Source organism: Artemia franciscana, chromosome 3, assembly GCF_032884065.1.
Source record: "Artemia franciscana chromosome 3, ASM3288406v1, whole genome shotgun sequence".
Classification (NCBI taxonomy): Eukaryota; Metazoa; Arthropoda; class Branchiopoda; order Anostraca; family Artemiidae; genus Artemia; species Artemia franciscana.
Window position 1 is genome coordinate 12,468,997 of NC_088865.1, and position 24,996 is coordinate 12,493,992.

The 24,996-nt window shown below is 35.0% G+C and overlaps 1 protein-coding gene across 1 annotated transcript in view; it reads left to right on the forward strand.

The window, feature by feature from the left end:
• The window catches only part of LOC136025463 (uncharacterized), a 190,634-nt gene that overhangs the window by 142,659 nt on the left and 22,979 nt on the right, over positions 1–24,996 (forward strand). The window contains exons 22-26 of the mRNA XM_065701494.1: positions 1,232–1,410; positions 7,095–7,315; positions 9,096–9,231; positions 13,378–13,522; positions 20,859–21,045. Of these exons, the coding sequence (XP_065557566.1) occupies positions 1,232–1,410; positions 7,095–7,315; positions 9,096–9,231; positions 13,378–13,522; positions 20,859–21,045 (868 nt within the window). The remainder of the gene's footprint in view (positions 1–1,231; positions 1,411–7,094; positions 7,316–9,095; positions 9,232–13,377; positions 13,523–20,858; positions 21,046–24,996) is intronic.

Sequence of the window (24,996 nt, forward strand, 5' to 3'; positions counted from 1 at the left end):
TTTTTACCGAGTGCCCAATAACATGGGGGGGGGCGTCCCACTCCCCCATAATTAACGGACCTGTTGGTCCGTTACAAGTATGAAGTACAAGTACAAGTATATGAAGCTACATTAAGACTGGTAACTGTTTGCCAGAGGAATCGTGCCAGGCACCCGTTAAAAGATTCATTCACACACACTCTCAACAACCACCCAAAATCAAAAACCACCCTACCAAACACTTTAATTCTCTAATCAGTTAGTTTTTCACATTTACACATCAAGTGATATACACTTTCATTCAAACCTCCACACATAGGACAAAAATAAAGTGAATTAAATTTATTAAAAAATTAACTATCAAAGGCTCTTATAGAGCCAAATTCATTTCTTATTTTAAGTTCTTAAAAAAGCTCAGAAAAAATAAATATACCTCAAAAACTAATTAAGAATGAAATATGTCATAGGGATTAATTTGGAAACGATTGAAATTTTCTCAAAGATTGACTTTATTTTTCGGTACCTAAAAAATAAATTCTGGTTTCATTTAAATTTTTAACATTTTCAAAATCCATTTAAAATTTTTCGGTTTTTGTAAATCTGGCCTCCTTTTTTGAGGAGATCCACTTTTTTCTTTCCTCAGGTGGATTCTTTTTTTAAGAATCCACTTGATTCCTAAAAAATATAAAATTAACGGCGTAGGATGGGTTAATTTTTATTTTAAGAAAGACTCTAATAAGTTTATTTTAAAGTCACAAGCTCTAATAGAGCCGAATTCCCTTTTTTGTCAAATACACAAAGACAAACAAATTAAAATAGAAACAGCAAAAGCATACCTCAAAAGCTAATTATAAATGAAATGCCTCGTACATAAAGTGATCATTAAAAATTAGAAGAAATAAGTAGAATATATAATACAAAAATGGCATGTTCAGAATTTTCTAAAATCAACTTTAGACAATGGATGGTGTAAAAAAGAATGAAGGGGACGAGATTCAGAAAAAAGAGGAGTAAAGTCTCCCTTTATTTTCTCTGGAATATTTTAATGGTGTAAAATGGATATTAATATGAAAATGAGCTAAGTTTCCTAAGGTTCACCTTGTTTTCTTATGTTTGATCGAGATAAAATAGTGAAATAATTGTCGAAAAATGTATTCTCTTCGTATCTTGTGCCCCCAACTACGAGCCTCTGTCACCTGTGCAGCCTTGTGTGAAGTTTGATTTTTTTGTTAATAATTTTTCGATTTTACAGGAGCATATAAATACCCATACGATGGAGAAAGTGCATACTTGTACGTACTGTGGTAAGAACTTCGTACGACGAAGTCACCTACAAGATCATGAGAGATTGCACACAAATGATCGGCCCTTCACATGTGAATTTTGTGGCAAGACTTTTCGGTCATCTTCACAACTCAATGTTCATTTTAGGTAATTGATTTACTACAAATTTGCTTGAAATCTGTTATAGGGGAACATGGGCATAGGCCGGGTTTTGTTTTTTGTTGGGAAGGATTGGTCGGAATTTGAAACCACGAAATGTGGACAAGTTATATGGGAAATACTAGTAGTTAATGAAACACAGTAAATTCCTTGAGATTTCGTCCTGTTTCCTTCCTTCTTCGTGTGTACATGCTTGTAGTGGAACATAATCGGACTGCAATGCTAGATTAAATCTCGCTTGACTGACTGTATCTCAAAGAGTACGTTTTACAACAAATTTGATTCTATTTCAGATTCTAGGGCTATAATGAGAGAAATTCTGAAAAGGCTAGGACTCCTTTTATGGATGAAGAATTATAGATGACAGGCTAAGCAAAAAGCTGGTCGTCTCCAAACGAGGTGGGAAGAGGTCGTAAGAAAGGATTTAAAGGAAATTACAGCTTCTTGTGGGGTAGTAAAGACAATTTTGAAATAGCTACATTAGTCTCTGGCGACTTAATACTTCAGTGAGTTATTGGCAGTAGTACTTTTAGTATATGCTAGACTTGTGTTTAAAAAATGGCCGAACTGTCACAATATTTCCTATTATTAGACAAGTTGTCTTCATTCATATGTTTAATTATGATGTATACTAAGTAATTTTACTCCCGAGATCATGGATGAAAAAAAATGTAGTCAGTAGGATATGGTTCACAGTTATGCTCCCATTATCAAACAGTTCGTGGTAACGAACTGTAGTAAGGAGCGACCCGGCTCAATAGTAAACGAAACTCTAAAAAACGGAATTACAATACTAAAAGATACATCAAAATAATCGGATTTTTATGTTGATTTTAAATATATAGGTTTCATCAAATTTAGTCTTTGTCATCAAAAGTTACGAGCCTGAGAAAATTTGCCTTATTTCGGAAAATAGGGGGAAACACCCCCTAAAAGTCATAGGAACCTAACCTAACCTTAACAAAAATCACACCATCGCATTCAGCGTATCAAAGAACCCTATAGAAAAAATTTCAAGGTCCAATCTACAAAAATGTGGGATTTCATATTTTTTGCCAGAAGACAAATCACGGGTGCGTGTTTATTTGTTTGTTTGTTTGTTTTTTTTTTGTTTTTTTTTTCAGGGTCATCGTATCGACCAAGTGGTCCTAAAGTGTTGCAAGAGGGCTCATTCCAACGGAAATGAAAAGTTCTAGTGCCCTTTTTAAGTGACCCAAAAAAATTGGAGGGCATCTAGGCCCCTCCCACGCTCATTTTTTTCCCAAAGTCAACGGATCAAAATTTTGAGATAGCCATTTTGTTCCGCATAGTCGAAAACCATAACAACTATGTCTTTGGGGATGCATTACCCCCCACAGTCCCTGGGGGAGGTGCTGCAAGTTACAAACCCTGACCAATGTTTACATACAGTAATGGTTATTGGGAAGTGTACCGACGTTTTCAGGGGGACTTTTTTGGTTTGGGTGTGGGGTTCAGGGGAGGGGGCTATATGGGAGGATCTTTCCTTGGAGGAATATTTCATGGGGGAAGAGAAATTCAATGAAAAGGGCGCAGGATTTTCTAGCATTACTATTTAAAAAAAAAACAATGAAAATATAAACATGAAAAAGTTTTTTCAATTGAAAGTAAGGAGAAGCATTAAAACTTAAAACGAACAGAGATTATTACGCATATGACGGGTTCTAAAAATACTTTAGCATAAAGAGCGAGGTATTTAGGAGGAGATAAATACTTCGCTCTTTATGCTAAATTATTTTTAGTAATTTCAACTATTTATTCTACGGCCTTTCTGATTCAGGGGTCATTCTTAAAGAATTGGGACAAAACTTGATTTAGTGTGAAGAGCGAGGTATTAACGAGGGGACAAACCCCCTCATATATATTATCAAAAATATAAGAATATAAAAGTTTGTTACGTAAGTTAATTCTTAAGTTACGTATATTTTTTACCAATAAAAACGTTCGTTAAAAATTAGAAGATATAGTTGCCTTTTTAAGTAACCGAAAAATTGGAGGGCAACTAGGCTTCCTTCGCCACCCCTTATTCCTCAAAATGGTCTGATCAAAACTAAGAGAAAGCCATCTAGCCAAAAAAAGAATTAATATGCAAATTTCATTTTAATGATTTATGTACGGAGAGCCAAAATCAGACATGCATTAATTCAAAAACTTTCAGAAATTCAATAAAAAAACCCGAGTTTTTTGAAATGAAAGTAAGGAGCGACTTTAAAACTTAAAACGAACAGAAATTACTCCGTATATGAAAGGGGCTTTTCCTCCTCGACACTCCACTCCTTGCGCTAAAGTTTGATTCTTTCTCGCAACTTTACTTTTTAAAACAATAAAAAAACTTTAGTGTAAAGATCGGCGCGTCGAGGAGGAAAAGCCCCTTTCATATACGGAGTAATTTCTGTTCGTTTTAAGTTTTGATGTCGCTCCTTACTTTCATTTCAAAAAACTTGTTTTTTTTATTTAATTTAAATACAGGATGCTCCAGAAGTTGCTTTGACTATCAATATTGTCGTAGTGGGTATCTCACATATTAATTTTATAGGAACATGAAAATGATGTTTGTGACCTTTTCGTTGTAACCTTTTTTTTTTGGGGGGGGGGGGATTTAAATACAAAAAGGGAAAAGAAAAAAAGATACAGAATGCTGCTAAAATGTTTTCCACCTTTTAAAGACATTGTCTTATTTTAGATCCCCGTGCAGGGTACAGGTAATCGGATGTCCCTCTCCCAAAAATTCTTAGACAGAAAAACACATTTTCTATAATCTTTTCATCATGTCATGCTTGTTTTATTGTTAGTGTCGATAATTCCCAGTCGGATGTTGTACTTGATGTTGATGTTGTACTTTGGATAGAATCTTCGATCTGAAGATACAACAACCTAAAAAGAAGAAACAGTATGTTTCTGATGGCCATCAGAGTATATCCTATTTTTCCTTTTTATGCCTAAAGGCAAGCAAGGATTTTTGATTATACAGTTTATATGCAGCCAGGTTTCTTTTAATGTTAAAGAAGTTTATATTCTGGCAATTTTACTCTTTCTCGTCTCAAGTCTGAGGGGCTGAGTTGAAACTTTCAGGGCTCATTTTTTCTTAGGGTTGGGTAAAGGGAGACTAAAAATTTTGTGTTTGGGGGAATTGAATTTATAGTTACTTCTCAAGACATCACTAAAGGTAGTATGGGGGGCTCATATACTCACTCCCTATATTCATATTTTCCCTCTCCCCAGATTTTAAACAAGCGTTTTGGGTATCTTCATTGACAAATAGAAATGAACAAATTACAAATTCCCTCCTAGATTTATAAAAAAAATGCATTTTTCCTCCCTTGAATTTTGTGAATTGACGCCACTGATTAAAGAGTGTATGCTACGTTTTTTTGTTGTTTACGCCCGTTGTCTGACCTTTAGCTAGCCGTCTATGTATTTCTCCAATTTTTTTTCCATTGTGTCCCCTTTGTTCTGTAGTGCCCTTTTCAAAATGGATTCCTATTTGCATAGCTGCCTCCTATCAAGTAAAAATGTGTCTAGAAATATGACTATCGCATAAAGATCCTGTCGAGCAGTCTTATTACTTTTTAAATAATAATTGACAAAAGTGTGAAATATACCTTTTTGTTTTGAAGTTATTTTCTTTTTCCCTTTATTAAAATGAATTCGTAATTAAGAAGTCTCTGCACGTGTTTGCAATATAAAATTCGATTTTCAGATGATCTATTAAACAGAATGGGAAGCCTTAAACTGCTCTGTTAGTTTCAAGTGGCTGCACGAGCTGTTGTCTTTCCAGTTATGAGATGGATTTACTAAATTATCTCCCCATGCTCTAAGTGTATCAAGGAAAAGATTGAAACACTGGAAACTACCTTGAGGAACCCCAGCCTTCACTTAACGCTTCAGGGATGTAAACACATCATGGATAACATTTAAATTTATACGCGATAGTCTACAAATCGCTTCTGTCCGCCAAAAAAAAGAAGAGAATATGAATATATATATATATATATATATATATATATATATATATATATATATATATATATATATATATATACATATATATTTATATATATATATATATATATATATATATATATATATATATATATATATATATATATATATATATATATATATATATATATATGTAAAGATAACTGAGAAACACAAACAGGGGTGATTTTCAATCAATGGAAAAGAAACACTGAAAAGACGAAGTAGATATTTCTTTAAGGGAGTCCTCTATGCTAAAGAAAAGGGAAGGAAAAAATTTTAATATAAAACGAAACTAACACCTTTTTCCCATGGAAGGCCATTGATCAAGCAATGGAAGGCCATCGGAGCAAGAAACGATATACATACGAAAACGAATTACATCCAAAGAAGATGCAAGCGCCACCAATAGGCAGAGACAATTTAATAAGGAATCAGTAAAACAGGGTGGGGTTAGGGGTTGGGAATAACTGTTTTATTATGATTCTAGTTAAATATCTTGTTTTCAATTTCTGTTTCCACAGTTAAATGTTTAATTTCCATCTAGCGTCACAAAGGTAAATCTCTTCTTATTCTGTACTGAGGAAATCAAAAACGGATGGACTGATGGCATAAGAACAATAAAAAAACATTCTAAAGGTAGGTAAAATTTGGCAAGAAATGCGTTAAATTCCCTGCAGATTTTGTATTTGGATTTTTAAATATCTTTCTTGAACATCGAATCTTACTTAATTTGAGAGTTCTTCTGATCTTCTGCTGATTCAGATTTAAGAAACCTCGAATTTCGGATCTCATTTTGTGAAGAAATGAGTTGTAAACTCGAAAGATACAGAAAAATGACTGAAACAAAACCAAGCTAAAACAGCGGAAAGACTCTTCAAAAATTGATTGGGCTATAATCCTTTCCCCTGCGATTAATGCAGCCGGTCTAGTGACCTAATCTGTGCTAATATGTTCTATTGATCTTGTTTTAAAGTGAAAAGTAACGTTATTTGTATTCTCTTAGTATTAGGTCATATATTGGGTCTATAAGAATATTCCTAGTATCTCTGTTTAAAGCGAGATCCTGAAAGATTGTGATAAACCATTTACAGTGGAAACTAAAGTTACCTCGTCAAAAAGAACTAAATTCTGCATTGTAACTTGCAGTCTGATATAAATAAATAGATAGTTAAGAGATAATGTTAAAATATATATAATAAATAAATATATAATATTTACCTGTTGTTATTCTTAGTTGTTTTTTTTTTTTGTTTACTGTCTGCTTATTTTTCATTTCATGGAATTAATAAAATAATGGAATAAATAATTTTATCAAGTGTAATTTTAGAGTAAAATTGCTTTATTATTAAATAAGTGTCTGTACATGTATATAATCTCAACGATCCTAACTAACTACTACTACTAACAACCCACTGCAGCACCAAGCTGTCTAAGGCCAATGCAGTTACATACTCTCCTCCTCCATTCCAATCTATCCAAAGCCTCCCTCTTTACAGCCTCCCAAGAAGCTCCCATTTCCTTTAATCTTTTCTTACGACATCCTTCCACCTCTTTTTGAGATGAACTGCTTTTCAGTTGGCCGAACTCTTATGCTAGTAGTATAAAATGTATTATGCTTCATCTATATACACAATTAGCTAGTTTTATCAATAATCAGTCGTTCTTTGTAGATTTCATCGCCATGATAAGTGGTATATTTGTGAGATATGTGGAAAGAGTTTTTTCACCTCTTCGAGCTTGAAACGCCATCTGAAGATTCATAAAAATGATTCTATTAATTATATTTGTGAGATATGTGGAAAGAGTTTTCTCACCTCGAACTTGAAACGTCATCTGAAGATTCATAAACGTGATCACATTAATTCTCCTACTGAAGCAAACCTAATTACCGGTAAGGAAGATATTGGTAGACAGTTGTGACTGTTGTAATTTTCGACGATCGACGGGAACTAAAGACGGTACTTGTTAACTAAATGAAACATACCCAAGAAGTGAAGTCAGGTTAATCTTAACGAACCATAATATTCATATAATCTTTAGTTTATATAATAATATAACTTGGGTGATATATTTGCACATTAGGGGGAGGGGAATTATTTGGACAGCTCCTTTAACCTAACATAAACTAACCTACCCCCCCCCCCCCCCCGCCCCTAATGTGCAAATGAATAGCCCAAATTATACAATTCAAATGCACTCTGTAACCTGTCTCTTGTCTTTGTTGCTATGAAACCAGTTTTCTGAGAGCTAACCTGAACGTAATTCTTGAGTGTATTTCGCTTAATTAACAAGTACCCTAAAGATTGTAACCAAAATTCATTTTAAATATCTAAGAATAATAAAATGAATACGACTATTTATTTTCCAGAATAATGCAATAAAAAATTTCACATCCCTCAGTACTTTCATTGTACTATCGACACTATATGGTCTTTGATGTTGAACATATAATAAAACGGGTAGGAAGTGAAACTGCTCAAAACACAACTAACTTGCCATTTAACTTACCAATTATAGTTGGCTCACCATCTGTTCGACCAAGCTGATCAAAGACCGATTAAACAGGAAGTTAGTTGATGTATAAATGCAGTCTGATATTTTTTCCTTAGTTACTGAAGCAGATTAACTCTTACCTTTAATGCATCTTAATTTATTTTTCTTCCTTTCGGGCAATCCCCTCCCCCACTTATTATCGTACTCGCCGCATGTTTTGGTCACATGAACTGTGTGTAAGCAGATTTTAATACGAAATTGTCAAAAGAAAAAAGTTTCTGCCATAGAGTGCTATTAAATAGCAAAATCGGTGAAACATTTGAAAAAATAAAGGAATTACAAAAAAAACGTGAACATCTTGAGTTTTGGCGGGGGGTGGGGGAATTTCTACGGAATTCCCTTAAGATTAAGAGAACCAAACGTTAATTACAACTACATTATATTTCTATTTATTTATTAGTTGTTAAGTCAGGAAACAAGCTAGGCAGTATCTCTTCCTTGTACAAGAAGGGAGCAAGTTGTAGAATTCCACTTAGTGCGGTCCTGGGTTAGTGGATTGACTATTTCTCGCCATCCTGTGCTGTACTTGCGAAGACTCCAATTGTCTTGAAGTCTCTATTAACAATTTTCATCCACGTCTTAGTTTGCGTTCCCTGCCGCTTCACCCACTCTGATAGAGGGAGAATATCACCAGAAAAGCAGCCTTTCTTTGGCAGAAAAGTGTCAAATAGTTTTTTTTTTGTCAAAATATCTTCTTTCGTTGGTACACGAAGCCGAACTTCTAGCTTCGAACTCACTATAGTTTCAGTTCAGCTTTTTATCTTTTCTGGAATTTTTAGAAGAGGCCTCACGTTCCTCATATCTTTGCTTAAATTTTAACTTAATAATTTTCCAGATAATTTTTTCGTCTAGTGATTCGTGGAATCTAGTCTAGTTTTCTTTTTCTGACATATACGCACATAAAGACTCCTATCTTTAATGTATTCGTGTAATATCAACAATATTTCTGCTTTGACATAAATAATTTAAAAAAGACATGATATTTATTTTTTGGCTTGCGATATTTGTTTTTGATGCTTGCGACAGTATATGCCTTTTTTTTTTGTTGTTTTTTTTATTCCGTTTTTTTTCTATTTAACTATAATTTAATGTTTCTTTTATATCAACTTTTTTCCTAGCTATTGATAATGATGACAAAACGTCTACATATGCTGTTGAAGAAAATGAAGTCCCAAACCAAAATGGAATGCATCAGAAGAAAGGTTTCCAGTGTCAAATTTGCAAAAAGTATTTCCCTACTGAATATGCCTTAAGGTATGTACATTCCTTAGCATACTGAAATTCCAAAAAAAGCCCAAAAAGCTTTAGGTCTCTACATCTCTTCATTTATTGTTCTATTTTAATTTTAGACGCTTTTTATGGCACTTGGTATTAACCAAGTGACATATAGCGATCGCAAATTCGTTCGGTCTGTCTGTCTGTCTGTCCCGGTTTTGCTACTTCAGGCACTTCCAGGCAAGCTAGGACGATGAAACTTGGCAAGTGTATCAGGGACTGGACCAGATTAAACTAGAAATAGTCGTTTTCCCAATTTGACCATCTGGGGTGGAGTGGGGGTTGGGGCGGTTAATTCAGAAAAAATAGAAAAAATGAAGTATTTTTAACTTACGAACAGGTGATGGGATCTTAATGAAATTTGATGTTTGGAAGGATATCGTGTCTCAGAGCTCTTATTTGAAATCCCGATAAGATCCGGTGACATTGGGGGGAATCGGATGGGGGGGGGGACCTAAAATCTTGGAAAACGCTTAGAGTGGAGGGATCAGGATGAAACTTGGTGGGAAAAATAAGCACAAGGCCTAGATATGTGATTGGCATAAGCAGAACGGATCCACTCTGTTTGGAGGAGTCGGGGGGGGAGGGGTTGATTCTGAACAAATTAGAAAAATGAGGTATTTTTAACTTACGAAGGAGTGATCGGATCTTAATGAAATTTGAAGTTTTGAAGGATACCGTGTCTCAGAGCTCTTATTTTAAATCCGCTTAGATCCGGTGACATTGGGGGGAATTGAGGGGGGAACCTAAAATCTTGGAAAACGCTTAGAGTGGAGGGTTGGGGATGAAACTTGGTGAGAAAAATAAGAACTTGGTGAGAAATTTGATAAATGGAAGGATATCATGTCTCAGAGCTCTTATATTAAATTTTAACCTTATCGGGTGAAGGGGATGTTGGGGGGGCGAAACCTAAACTCTTAGAAAATGCTTAGAGTGGAGGGATCGCGATGAAACTTGGTGGGAAAAATAAGCACAAGTCCTAGATACGGGATTGACATAACTGGAACGGATCTGCTCTCTTTGGGGGAGTTGGGGGGAGGGAGGTTAATTCTAAAAAATTAGAAAAAAATAGGTATTTTTAACTTGCGAAAGAGTGATCGTATCTTAACGAAATTTCATATTTAAAGGACCTCGAAAATCAGATCTCTTATTTTTTATCCCAACTGGGTCCAGTGTCATTAGGGGGGGGGGGACCGAAAATGTTGGAAAACGCTTAACGTGGAGAGATCCGGATGAAACTTGGTGAAAAGAATAAGCACAAGTCCAAGATAAATGACTGACATAACCGAACCGGATCCGCTCTCTTTGGTGGAGTTGGGGGGGTGGGTGGTTGGTTAGGAACTCGGAAAAATTAGAAAAAATGAGGTATTTGTAACTTACGAACGGGTGATTAGATCTTAATGAAATTTGATATCTAGAAGGATCTTGTGCTTTAAAACTCTAATTTTAAATCCCGATCAGATCCAGCGACATTGAAGGGAGTTGGAGGGGGAAGCCGGAATTCTTGGAAAATGTGAAATCGAGGTATCTTACGAATGGGTGATAGAATCTCAATGAAACTTGACATATAGAAGGATCTTATGTCTCAGATGCTTCATTTTCAATTGGAATTGGATCTGGGGACATAGAGGGTTGGAGGAGGGAACAGAAATCTTGAAAACCGGAAATCTTGGAAAACGCTTAGAGTGGAGATATCGGGATGAAACTTGATGGGAAGAATAAGCACAAGTTATAGATACGAGATTGACATAATTGGTACGGATCCGTTCTCTTTGAGGGAGCTGAGGATTGTTAATTTGGAAAAGTTAGAAAAATTGAGGTATTTTTAACTTAAGAACGGATGACCGGATCTTAATGAAATTTGATATTTAGAAGGAATTCATGTCTCAGAGCTCTTGTTTCAAATCCCGACCAGATCTGTTGACATTGGGGGGAGCTGGAGGTGGAAACCAGAAATGAAAGTAAAACAGTTCAAAATAGGGATGATACCTTTTTATTGACAGTGAAATATAAAATTATTTAACTGGATATTTCGAACACATATACAGTGTTCATCATCCCATAGACGAACATACCTTGCAGCCATGTGTTTTTATTTAATTTTTGTGGATCGTTCACCCAAGTTTCTTTATTTAAATTTGGCACCCGCTACTACCAAAACTGCATAAATGTATAATTCAATCCATTTCAATTTATTCAAATAAAAAAAAAAAAAAAACACAACACCGATAATAATAAAGCGAACTTGTTGAGGACCATAACAACAAAAAATTGTAAATGTAGAAGAGAGAAAAAAAGAAAAGAGAAAACATGGGTAATCAAAGCAAATTGAATAAAAATTTAGAGAATTATAATATCAAAATATTAGTACATTGTTATACAGCGTGCGAAAACTTGTGGATAGCATATGGAGGTCTTTTTCATTTAGAATTAATTTTCTGATCTTTCCTCATATTTTTAGATGAATATGATTGTATAATTTTAAATTTGACCAATTCAATTAGTCAGATTTTATTTTCATTGTCCTTGGTATTCTAGTTAATTATTAAATAGGTTTTCGCTTGACCAATTAAAACATTCAGATTTCAGATTCACTGTCCTTTGTGCATAATAACGCTGATTTTCACTTTTTTACAAGGAAAAAGAGGTTACCTTCTTTTTCATTTAGATTTAAATTTCTGATTTTTCTCATATTTTTAGATGAATATGATTGTATAATTTTATATTTGACCAATTCAAATAGTCAGATTTTATTTTCATTGTCCTTGGTATTTTAGTTAATTATTAAATAGGTTTTCGCTTGACCAATTAAAACATTCAGATTTCAGATTCACTGTCCTTTGTGCATAATAACGCTGATTTTCACTTTTTTACAAGGAAAAAGAGGTTACCTTCTTTTTCATTTAGATTTAAATTTCTGATTTTTCTCATATTTTTAGATGAATATGATTGTATAATTTTATATTTGACCAATTCAAATAGTCAGATTTTATTTTCATTGTCCTTGGTATTTTAGTTAATTATTAAATAGGTTTTCGCTTGACCAATTAAAACATTCAGATTTCAGATTCACTGTCCTTTGTGCATAATAACGCTGATTTTCACTTTTTTACAAGGAAAAAGAGGTTACCTTCTTTTTCATTTAGATTTAAATTTCTGATTTTTCTCATATTTTTAGATGAATATGATTGTATAATTTTATATTTGACCAATTCAAATAGTCAGATTTTATTTTCATTGTCCTTGGTATTTTAGTTAATTATTAAATAGGTTTTCGCTTGACCAATTAAAACATTCAGATTTCAGATTCACTGTCCTTTGTGCATAATAACGCTGATTTTCACTTTTTTACAAGGAAAAAGAGGTTACCTTCTTTTTCATTTAGATTTAAATTTCTGATTTTTCTCATATTTTTAGATGAATATGATTGTATAATTTTATATTTGACCAATTCAAATAGTCAGATTTTATTTTCATTGTCCTTGGTATTTTAGTTAATTATTAAATAGGTTTTCGCTTGACCAATTAAAACATTCAGATTTCAGATTCACTGTCCTTTGTGCATAATAACGCTGATTTTCACTTTTTTACAAGGAAAAAGAGGTTACCTTCTTTTTCATTTAGATTTAAATTTCTGATTTTTCTTATATTTTTAGATGAATATGATTGTATAATTTTATATTTGACCAATTCAAATAGTCAGATTTTATTTTCATTGTCCTTGGTATTTTAGTTAATTATTAAATAGGTTTTCGCTTGACCAATTAAAACATTCAGATTTCAGATTCACTGTCCTTTGTGCATAATAACGCTGATTTTCACTTTTTTACAAGGAAAAAGAGGTTACCTTCTTTTTCATTTAGATTTAAATTTCTGATTTTTCTCATATTTTTAGATGAATATGATTGTATAATTTTATATTTGACCAATTCAAATAGTCAGATTTTATTTTCATTGTCCTTGATATTCTAGTGAATTATTAAATGAGTTTTCGCTTAACCAATTTCAGATTTCATTTTCACTGTCCTTTGTGCATAATAACATTTTACGCTGATTTTCACTTTCTTCCAAGGAAAAGAGATTACGTTCTAGTTTGTTTTTTTTAACTTAATTTTTTCCTTTTAGAGTTCATACCAGTGTTCATAGCAAAGTATATTCTTGCTCGTTATGTCCCAAGTCGTTTACGTCAAAGCGTAAACTTTTGGCCCATGAAAAAGTCCATGCAGGAGCTGTTGTGTTTGAATGCCCAGTTTGTAAGAAAACTCTCAAGGTAAGTTGTTTCTCCTCATTACGTCTCTGCATCACCGGGCTTTGGGAGGAGTGTATCAGGGATTTATAGATGTAGCTGTGGTCACTCCTTTGGCGTTGAGGAATTAAGAAGTTCTTAATTGAAATTATTTCCTAAAGAAAAATTTATTTTCTAAGGCTAAACAAAGTTAACTATACAATGCAAAAATATGGTTAGAAGCATCCCATTTACTCCTTTATACAACCTTTGAACAACCTTTATACAACCTCTCTAAAAATTTGAATACAGAAAAACTACTAAAAAAATCTTGTGACTTTAAAAAGTTATGTTCTTTTTCCTGGCTTAAAACAAAAATACAGGAAAACCAATCAGTTTCAAAAAAGCTAAGATACTATACTGCATTATAATATAGTATATTATTGTACGGGCTATAGAATATTGCAAAGTACATTATACTATAATATACATATATAACACAATATATATATATATATATATTATACAATATATAATATATATATATATATATATGTATATATATATATATATATATATATATATATATATATATATATATATATATATATATATATATATGATATAAAAGTATCGTATGCTGTAAATACTATATAGTATATCATGAAAAAGCTTTTGGATTTCTTTTCTGACATACGCTGCTTTACCACGGAATTATTGGGAAGTAGCCCCTCTTTTTCTCCTTCTTCAAACCTTACTCAGAAAACCTCTTTTCTTTCATGTCGCCCGGAGGTTTTTTTTCTATCTTATTTTGATTCCATGAAATTGGTTATATCTAGTGTAAAAGTATGCTTGAAGACATGTAAGATGTGAGGTAATAAGCCAATTGCAAGTTGGTTTAGCCACCAGAGTAATCTGTAATATAAATTTTGTCACGCTAGAGTCTAGCAGGACAAAAAAACGACAAAATTTCAATTATGGCGCTGCTTGCTTAGTAAAATTTTAATAAGAGTTAAACTATAAATGGCGAAAAAGTTAACAAAATAGAATAACCCTTGAAACGCAGTGTGTTTTAATAAGTAGTATGTATATAGAAACATATACCCAAAACCTATTGCTGAACATTTGGCAACTATAAATAAGTCCAGTAGACTGGAAACATATTCATAAACCGGCTTCAAACATGACACATCATACTACTGCCTCTACTACTACTAGCAACTCACCACAGCACCAAGCCGCCTGAGGCCAATACAGCTGAACACGCTCCTCCTCCATCCGAATCTATTCAAAGCCTCCCTTTTCACACCCACTTAGGAAGTTCCCATTTCCTTTAGATTTTTCTTTACGACATCCTCCCACCTAAGACGAGGACGACCTGCTTTCCGTTTGGCCCTAGATGGTTGGCCAAAAAGAAAAATTTTCGGCAGTCTGTCCTCCTTCATCCACACAACATGCCCTAGCCATCTCAAACTTTCTTTCGTTGTAGCCCTAGGAAGAGGGATTGAACCACATTTTTAGTGCAGCCTACTGTTTGAAACACGGTCATTCAGCCGGGTATACCGAACAATCCGTTGGCAATTTCTCTGGAAAACATTTTGTTCCGCTTTTCGCAAATTTTGCAAATTTTGTTCCGCTTTTCGCTACGCCCATGCTTCCGAGGCATATTCGACCACTGTCATCACTGTAGCTTCTAATATTCTAATCTTGGTTTGCTGACTTATCTTCCTATTCTTCTGAACTTTTTTTAACTGTGTGAAAAAATGCAATGAGCCTTGGCTGTTCTACTTTTAACATCTTCACTGCTCCCACAAAACCTGCTGCTAACCCCATTTCCAACCTTAATCACAGCAGTGTTATTCTCGTACACAGCACTAGTCACTTTAATGTATTTGTCTTGTGTACCGTACAAGCTACACAAGCTCTTCTATCAACAAGAATCGAAACTATGAACAAGGTGCCATTTTCAACCAAAGGTGTTTGACAACTCAGGCACTTCTTGACTATTAGCCTAAGAGTGAAAATTTGGTCGACACATCCTCTACTTTCTCCACAACCGCACTGTACTTCTTTTAAAACTTTGTCTGCAGCATCTCTGGGCCTAAAAAGTATCATATTACTAAGTAATTTGCTACCTTCAGAGATTAGAGTAATGCCTCGATAATTACCACACTCACTGTTATCACCTTTCTTATACAGTGGTTTAATTAAGATTTTCCGAAAATTGTTAGGTACTTCCCCTTTTATTCATAATCTTCGGTAGCTTATTTCTAACCTCAGAGCCAACATGTTTAAGAAACTCATTTACCACACTATCAGCACCTGGAGCCTTATTATTTTTGAATCCTTTTAGTACTGTCGCTAATTCTTCCTCACAAATCTTCCCTCATATTCAAGGTGTCACAAACTTTTTCATTTTCCTCTATATCTTTTCCTGCAACTCTATCTTGGTTTAGCACATTCTCAAAATGTTCTGCCCATCTCTCTTTAACTCATTCCTTATCACTAATTGTGGCCTGTTCCTATACTTAACTGGGAAAAGTCCAATTTATTAACCTGCCAGTACAGTATTTTACTATTATGTCGTCTAGCTGCATTTTCCAGATCCTTGGCAATTTTATCCATGGCCTCCACTTCACACCTCCTTAGTTCATATTTTAATTTTTCTCCACTTTCTTTACATTCCTTGTATTTTAAATGATCTATCACTAAAATAATTCTTGTACAAGCCCCTTCTCCTCTCTATTAGACATAAAGCTTTTTCACTAATATTCCTAGCCACAGTCTTAACTTTCTTTCCCAAGACACCATCAGCAACTTCACTAATTGTTTTTCTAAAATTATTCCAACCATCGTAATTGTTTTTCTAAAATTATTCCAACCATCGTAACATTCCAAGTTCCAATTTTCATGTTCTTTAAATCATTAAAATTATTTTGGCCTCAGGTAAAGCAACGATCCTGGAAACCAGTTCAGGACGGGGGTCACATATCTTCTCAAGTCTACACCGAAGCACTTATGCCGGCTTAGAACCGGACAGCAAGAAGTCCCTGGGGCCTTCAGTATGAAGAATGGAGGCTTTGTGTAATCTGGGCCCATCTTGGTCACAACATGGTTTTCAGCACTTGGCGATGCTCTTCTGTCAACAAGAGTTGAAATCCTGCTCAGAAAGTCTCAAGTCTATTACCTCCGACTCATTATATATTGATGCTTACAGATATTATGCTACTACGAGGAAGAAGCCCATAGTAGATAAAGCAGCTAGGAAGATGATTTTCAGCCCGAAAACGCCCATCGAAATAGACCAAGCCCAGAAGAATTATCCATTAATCAGAATCCCGTGTAAATGCTGTGTCGTTTACTAGGCTATAATTTCCTCGAGGGATGCCAGGTCCCCAGTCTTGCAGGTACCCCGAAAGGATCGAGGCAGCCCTTTGCAGAGTCTGTTGTCCATAGATCTGGATCTTACGCCCTGCTGCAGTTGTCCTCCTACAGAGGGTCTTCCCACGATGGTGTTCAGCGTCACCATGCGATTTGATCCATTACTGGGAGAAGTTATGTAACTTATAGGACGTTTGGACACGCCGATGGGCCCTGTTGAGTGTACATTTGAGGGGGCTTCTTCGTCCTCCACCTTTATTTATGGCCCCGGGTGAGGTTGCCCTAGTTTCAATCATGGATCCTCCCCCGGGACAAGGTTTCCCCTTGGTACGTGCTTCCTATTGTGATACCGTACATATCTATATGACGTTCCCCTATAGCAACCTGGGGACACGCTGAGTGGCCTGGGCGAGGATCCCCCAGGCCACTCAGCATGGCCTGGTAAATACATTTGGTAAATACAAATGGTAAATACATTTTCTTATAATTGTAATTTAGCTTTTTGAAAGAAAATCCAGTGATAAAACATACGAGCATCTAGATAAGAGTTAAAATCAAGTTGGCGTTTGACTAAAAAAAATAATACATTTCTGTGATTTGTTAGCTAGCATTGTTTTTTGGCTAAATTTTGTTCAACAATTCTATTTCCACTATATTAACAAAAACTATTACCAAGTTTTATTAGCTTTAAATTTGGGGGAAGAAAAAAAGCCTTGCCGATTTGAAGACCCAATGTAAGAGAAAGAAACTTTACCAATAGTATGTTCTTTTTACTGAATGGAAGAAGACCAGCACAATATTTACCCCATTACTCCTAAACATGTTCTTTGTTTGCGAGAATATAGTTTCGAAAATGTGATTTGCATTCCATCAGGTGTACAAGAAGAGTTTTTCGGGGGTATGTTTTTGCACCAGAGTTTAGTGGATATGCATCTGTACCATACAAGTAGCAGAATATTGGACATGAAACCATATCTCAAATTAAAACTAACAACCACTGAACCTATTTGGGAAGATCTGTCATATCGGCACAAATAATGTCAAGGAAGAGTATGTAACCTCTGAAGTTCGAAGAATTGGGGACAAAGTTTGACCTTGTGAAATTTTTTCTTAAAGTTCTCTTTTGTAGTTCACTTTTTATTTGATTCTTCAATTTAAAGGTCTAAATTGAACTTCAGCACTCATTTACCTCCAGATTCGAACGCTTAAACTTCCATTTTAATGTTTTCCAAGCTTTTTTTTTTGCAAGACCAAGTTCTATTTACTCACAGAATCGAACTCAGATAGAAAACTAGTGACCAAGATTAAAGTTTGTCTAAGGGAAGGAAATTAGGGAATAAATTGTCGTCTTGTCTTAGGGAAGAAAGTTAGGACTGCAGCTAAGAATATTAGTGAAAAAGCTTTATGTTCAATAGAGAATGGGCTTGTACAAGAATTGTTTGAGTGATAAATCACATGAAAACAAAAGTAATGCAAAGAAAGTGGGTGGTTTGTCTTGCAGAGCTTATAACTATTAAAAACACTATTTTTTCCAATCTAATTTTTTCTAAGCTTAAGAAAAACTCCAGTAAACTTTTGATCACTTTTTTGTAATAATCAAATTCTAAGCTCTGAGATCACCCTCAGGGGGGTTTTAATCTTGGTCACTATGTTTTCTATCTGAGTTCGAAATTTTATCCTGGCCAGCGTCAAACTAAATTGTTTTTTCATGATTTCCTTTAAGTCTATTGGAATTACTCTTAGTCTTTTTCGTATTGAATTCTAGTTGATTGTCTCTTGTCTAGTTTTATATTTTCACGCATTTCTCACACTCAAAACGTGTTCACAATCCAGAGCTCCTCTGGTCCACCCCCTAACATTCTTTGATTGTTGTGAGGGGTCTTCTCTACGGGATGTTTTTATATTTTTGGATAAATACATTATGCACTTAGCGCCAATGTTTTAAGAGTATTGAAAGCTAGGAATTAATCAAATTCAAGTTTCAACTTCATAATTCATTTCAATGATAGTAGAAAAGCCTATTGGACGATAGGCTACACGCATTATCTTTCTGAAACCACCATGACCTTCAAGATCAGAGGAACAAAATTTGCATCCTATCCCAGCACAAAATTCGAAAGTGTTGCTATTTTGCAATAGTTGACCAAAAATAGAATGTAGCCTTCAATCCCGATTTAATTTCAGAATACAAGTAAATTATCTTTGTCTGATCATATGTGCATTCACGCAGTCTATATTTAACGGTCTCTCACTAAGAGGGAAGGCAGCTCCGTGTGAGTCTATCACGATAATTCGCTTCTGTAAAGAGGAATCGGCCAGTAAATTTTCAAGCCAGTAAAAACTATGCAGAGCCTGATAGATTGTTTCGTATGGAATTTAAAGCATCGAAAAGGAACCAAAATTTTTTGTGTCAGAACAATTTTATAAGTAAAATTCTTCTTTTTTTTTAAAGCGTATAATGTTCCTTCGAACTCGGCTTGGTTAAACTGATTTTGATTAGATTAATATTGAAGGAGAAGATGGGAAGATTTTTTTTTAGCCACCTCCCTAGATTTTGAAAGATAGTTGTTTTTTTCATCTACGTATACCTTTTTTTTCTTTTGTTTTTTCTCTTAAATCCGCTAAAAATCTGCAGAAAAATGTGCTTTTGTTAAAAAATTGACGCAGCATTTGTGAGGAATTCTGATTAACGGGTAATTCTTCGGGGCTTGGTCTCTTTTGGTGAATTTTGGCGGGCTGAAAAACCTCTCCCTAGATAATTTATCTACTATGGGCCGCCTCTTCGTAGCTGCATGATATTTGTGGAAATAAATATATGGTCTTTTTTGGCCAACCGTGTAGGGCTAAACAGAAAGCAGGTCGTCCCTTTTTGGAGTGGGAGGATTTCGTAAGGAAATATTTAAGGGAAATGGGTACGTCCTGGGAGGGTGTAAAGAAGGAGATTTTTAATTGATTGGGACGGAGAAGGAGCTTACATAATTGTGTTGGCCTCAGGCGGCTTGGTACTGACGTGATTTGTGTAATGTAATTTTTGGTTCTTAAAGATTGACTAAGTTTCTCGTCTCTATTTGAAGTCGTATTCATTGCGTGATCAGAAAGAGCTGCCAGTTTTCCCTCTGATTTGCAGCTGTCAAGATGCGTCCCCCTTGGGTAGGAAGTTAGGTTGGTGTTTCAGGTCCCCCTCGTTGGTGCGACCAAGTGTGTTTTTCGGTCTTCCTCTTCATCGGGTCCCCTCTGGCTGCCTCTTGAGTACTGCTCTTGGGAATCTATTCTTCTGCCATTCGAATGAATGTCTCAGGACGTGCCTTCTTCGTTGGCGTATTACATCTTAATGGGAGCTGGCACGATGTAGAGCAAACTGTCTGGTTTGTAAACATGCTCTCTCCAGTTAATATTGAATATGCTGCAAAGACAGTCATTCTTGAAGGCAAGGACCCTGTTTTCCTGTGCCTTGTTTAGATTTCAGCCTTCATGGCTATAAAAAGTGGTGGCGAAGAGATTGCTGTTGAACAGCCTCATTTTCAGGTTGAGAAAGTACTTTTTCGACCGTCAAACTGGATTTAGTAAATTATAGGCTCCACTGACGTGTCAAGTGGAGCTCTTCCATGGGTTCTCCTGATTATTCACAATAAGTAAGGATGCGAAACTACAGCTCATACGCTGTGGGATAGACAAAATTTTCTTGGGGGGAACATAAAAGTTTTTCCAAGTCAAGGATTCAGACTGACTATTTGAAATCATATGTATTGGCTAAAAAGTGTATCTGATATCTTGTCCAGAATCCAATTTTTCAAAAATTAACATTTGGCAACAGTGTTGCCACTATCTTCAGTTTTTTGGGTAACCCCGAAAGAAAATTAGCATTAGCAAAAATTAACGATTTGCATTTCGTGATGATTTAAGAAGATAAATTCTCCAGGGCTTTTACCATGCACAAATTCTTTTTTTAGTTGTAATTTCTCACGTCTGGATAACCACCCAATTTTGTTTAATGTTTTAGGCCAAGTCATCCTTGATTGACCATATACGCATTCATAATGGGGAAAGATCTTTTCAATGTGATATTTGTACTCGTTCGTTTACGAAAAAATCTACGCTGGTCACTCACATGAGGATTCACAGTGGCGAGCGTCCATTTGAATGTCAAACTTGTAAGAAGACTTTTACCACATCTTCCTGGCTTAAAGGTATGATTGTTTGATCAACATTGTAGCTTATGATTAAATATAAGATTTGAATATCAAAAACGGTATAATAAGCTAAAATTAAAAAGGGGTTGTTTGCGACAAGTGCTGTCTTAACTCCAAAAGGTGTCAGTGGCGAATATCTATACTCACAATACGATCCAGTGGAGTTATTCCAGTATTATTATGAAGATCAGAGGAAGGGTATAGCCGAGGGAGAAGAAAAGTTGCCTTCACTACCCTATTTTGGGTTCTTTGAAGTGAGCACAAAAGAGATCTGTTAGTTCTACCCAAGACAGAGTAGCTATAAGAAAAATAAACAAAAAAAAACATAATAAAGAGAAAGCGTAACATCTGGCGGAAGAAATGAGTTAACCTGTTGTAACACTGAAGACTGGTGGAGGATTAGGGAACGGGTATGAGTTATACGGAGTTTAAAAGAAAGAAAACAGTCTCGATGCACACCAAAAAATTTCACCACAGTAGCTTGCCGTATAATATCGTTCTCATAAGTCAGGATGAATGTCTCCTGTACGTCTCTCATACGGTAAGGGGAAATGTACAATGGCACTCTTCTGGCTGTTAAGAGCCATACCATTTGACCAGCACCAATCATTAACCGAAACATACTGAGACCTTCCTGAGAGGTAAGACCTTAACCATTCTAGTTAACCATTCTAGTGGGACTCCATACACTCAAAATAAAGATAGTTTAGACTAAAGAACGTAGTGATCGACCAAATCAAATGCCTGTGAAAAGTCAAGAACTTGGCCCAAACCACATAACCCCTTGTCCAGATTAACTTGCACAAACTCTGGTGCATCTGAGAGTGAATGCAAAGTAGAGAAAGTGGGAAGAGAACCATACTTATGGTTTGCTATAAAAGAATTTTCTGCAGTCGTATTAGTACTAAGTACAAAGGAAGAGAGTTTGCGATACACTACTTTTTCAACAACCTTAAAGACGACGAGAAGAAGAAAAATAGGTGTATAGTTTGAAATTGGAAACGAATTACCTTGTTTATGCAGAGATTTTTTTTTTTACAAAATTAGCTACTTTAAATAAATGAGGGAAAAGACCAGAAGGAAGAGAGAAATTGGTTATGTATGAGATGGGGTGAGAAATAAACTGGCCAATATTTTTTAGGACATTTACTCAAACCAAGCCATCAACTGGACAGCAACTTGGAACCTGAGAAATAATACTAGAAATTTCAGTATCACTGCATGGGAAAAGGAAACAAAAGTCTTTTGCTAACAGAATACTACTTACTCTACTCTTGGATGGAACTAGAACCGAAGGAAGTGCGGGGAAATGCAAATTGAAGACGCTCGCTGAAGAAATTTTGTCCACAATAAATACTTCAGATTTTCTTTAAAGACATGGGGACGACTGTTTGAGTTTTTTGCGGGAAAGAGCCTCTTTTACTACAATCCAAACCTTGCGTAAATTCCTGTTATAATCATCAATTTGACGCGAAAATCAAAGCTTTTTGGCTGCACGCACTGAAGAAGTAAGCACTTTTTTTATATTGTTTTTGCTTCAAAGATCATCCTGTGCCTTACTTTTACATGCAGCCTTGAAGAGAGACGCCTTCATACATGTAATCAACCCTCTAAGACATCCGATGACGTTTGGGTGTTTAATTCCTTGGCCTCTTTCTAAGAGGAAAATGCTTGTCTATTAGAGTTCCCGTACGACAAAAAAATAAATTTGTTGCACATTCAACATCATTAGCTTCAACAACACTTAGACCAATCATTACTTTGATGTCTAAGTATTAAATTAGAAATTGCTTTATCTGTAAAAGTTGTAAAAGAAGACTCACCTTGCCCATCCACACCAATTTCAGTTTTAGACACAAGTAGGGATATATAAATAGGGAAGTGGTCAGAAAGATCAGTAAAAATAAGACCAGAAGTAAACTTCAAATTAAGAGAATAAGAAATGGAAATATTGTCTTGTAAAATGGCAGAATTTCTTGTAGGGTCAACACGAAAAGGAAAAAAAATTGAATGCATGTGCTTAGAAAAAACAGTACACCAAAAGAAAGTCATAATCATCACTTGATCCAACTTTAAACATATTACAATTAAAATCTCCAAAAACACAAATACTTTTTTTAGAGGAAGTCTCCATATGAGAAAGATGATCAAGCAAGTCGCATAACAGATGTGTTGGAAAAGGAGGGGTCTACAAAACAAACAAATAGTATGACGTGCAAACATGCTTTTTAGATCAAAGACAAGAGAATAAACTGCCCTACTGTTATACACTACTGATGCGATGTCAGACTGTCCCACTTATCTCTTATCCTGTGCACGTTCAGACACAATACATTAAAACTACTGTTTAAAGAGAGTGAGGGTATAGATTTAAAGACAGAGTGAGAGAATTCAGAAATACATTTCAAATGTTTTCACTTTTCTTTACGTTGATAAATGAAAAGTTATTAAAATTCTAAGGAATAAATGTCTGTATGTATATTAAATTGACAATTCACGGGCATTTGTTTCTTTTTTCAGTAAAGTGCAAATTAAGGGAATTTGAGAAGAACTTTTGAGAAACTTGAGAAGGGAAGGGGATTGTCAATCCTACTCTCGTTTTGAGTTTGACTCGGTCATTTATTATGATTTCTGTTGGAGCTCTTTACTTTTCTTTAAAAAACTTGTGTTGTGGAAAAATTTTATTTTTAAGGACACACAGGTGATCAATGTTGCATTGAATTGGTTTCAGAAATTTTTGTAGCTGTGAAAAAACTGAGTCCAGGGAATTAAGAGATGATTCAAGTTTAAAATCCTCAAGTCATGTTGTTTAAGTGATTTTTCAACAAGAACATCAAAATCCATTTTCAGACTAGTGTAAACCTCTTGTTTAATGATTTTCATGTTGTCAGCATCAAAAGCAGCAGATGCATGACCACAGGCAAGTTTTTTTAACAGAAGCTTCAGCCAAAGAGCCAACCTCAGTAGAAAGTGCTTCACTCAAAACTTCTGCCGTAGTAGATTTATGGGTTCAGTCATTTAGTGATTCGGCAAGTAGCTTCTGCCTGTTTTTTAGAGTGTTTACATGTGAAGGGAGTATAACAATCCGTTCATTAATAGACTCAGCTCCACTGTACTGGATGGAGCAGTCTGATATCGTCTCTCTGGTACTAAGAGGCTCGAAACTTTTTTTTTAGGTGTCATCAATGATGAAGCCTAAAGTGATTTCCACTAGATTAATTAAGCTACAAACCAACAGAGCAGCAAAAGACAAAGGATCTTCTGAAAGGCACAAGCAATTATTAGTAGGGTCTTACCTTAGCTAAGCAGAGATTTAGGTATCAAGGAAAGATAAAAAGAGACGGTACCTGGGGAATCCCAAATTGCACCCCTGGAGTTTTGATTGCTAGGCTTGCCTGCCTTTTCCACTGGACTTGTAGGCAGGATTAACCATTTCTTCAGAATATGTCAATTCAATGAGTAAATTAATATGCCATTTATTCCAATAAAATAAACAATATGAGTTCCAGTGTCTCTTCAGTTTTGAATTTTCTGCCAAAAAAAGAACGCTCCCATTGTCTTGATTATCTCAAGAAACTGATTGGGTCCCAGATAACACGTAGTATATCAGAGATTTTCGCTCCCTTTTTTCAAAAGAAAAAAAATGCATCTCGCTTAACGAGAAAAGAAATATAGCGTTGTAGGCTTCAGGTTTTTTAGAGCATGGCTTAAAATGCAACCATCACAATAAATTGAAAATATAAAAAATTTATAGCCAAGAGCAAAACTTACAGTTAAGAAAATAACTAAATATAATACTAAAACCCAAATATTTCGACTTCGCCACAGTATACCTTTATCAACGAAAAAAAACACACATGTCAAAAAGCACTTAAAACGCAAGGCAAGAACTGAAAAATACTAGCATCTGAAAAGGTCTATAGTCATTTATACTTTATTATCATAAGC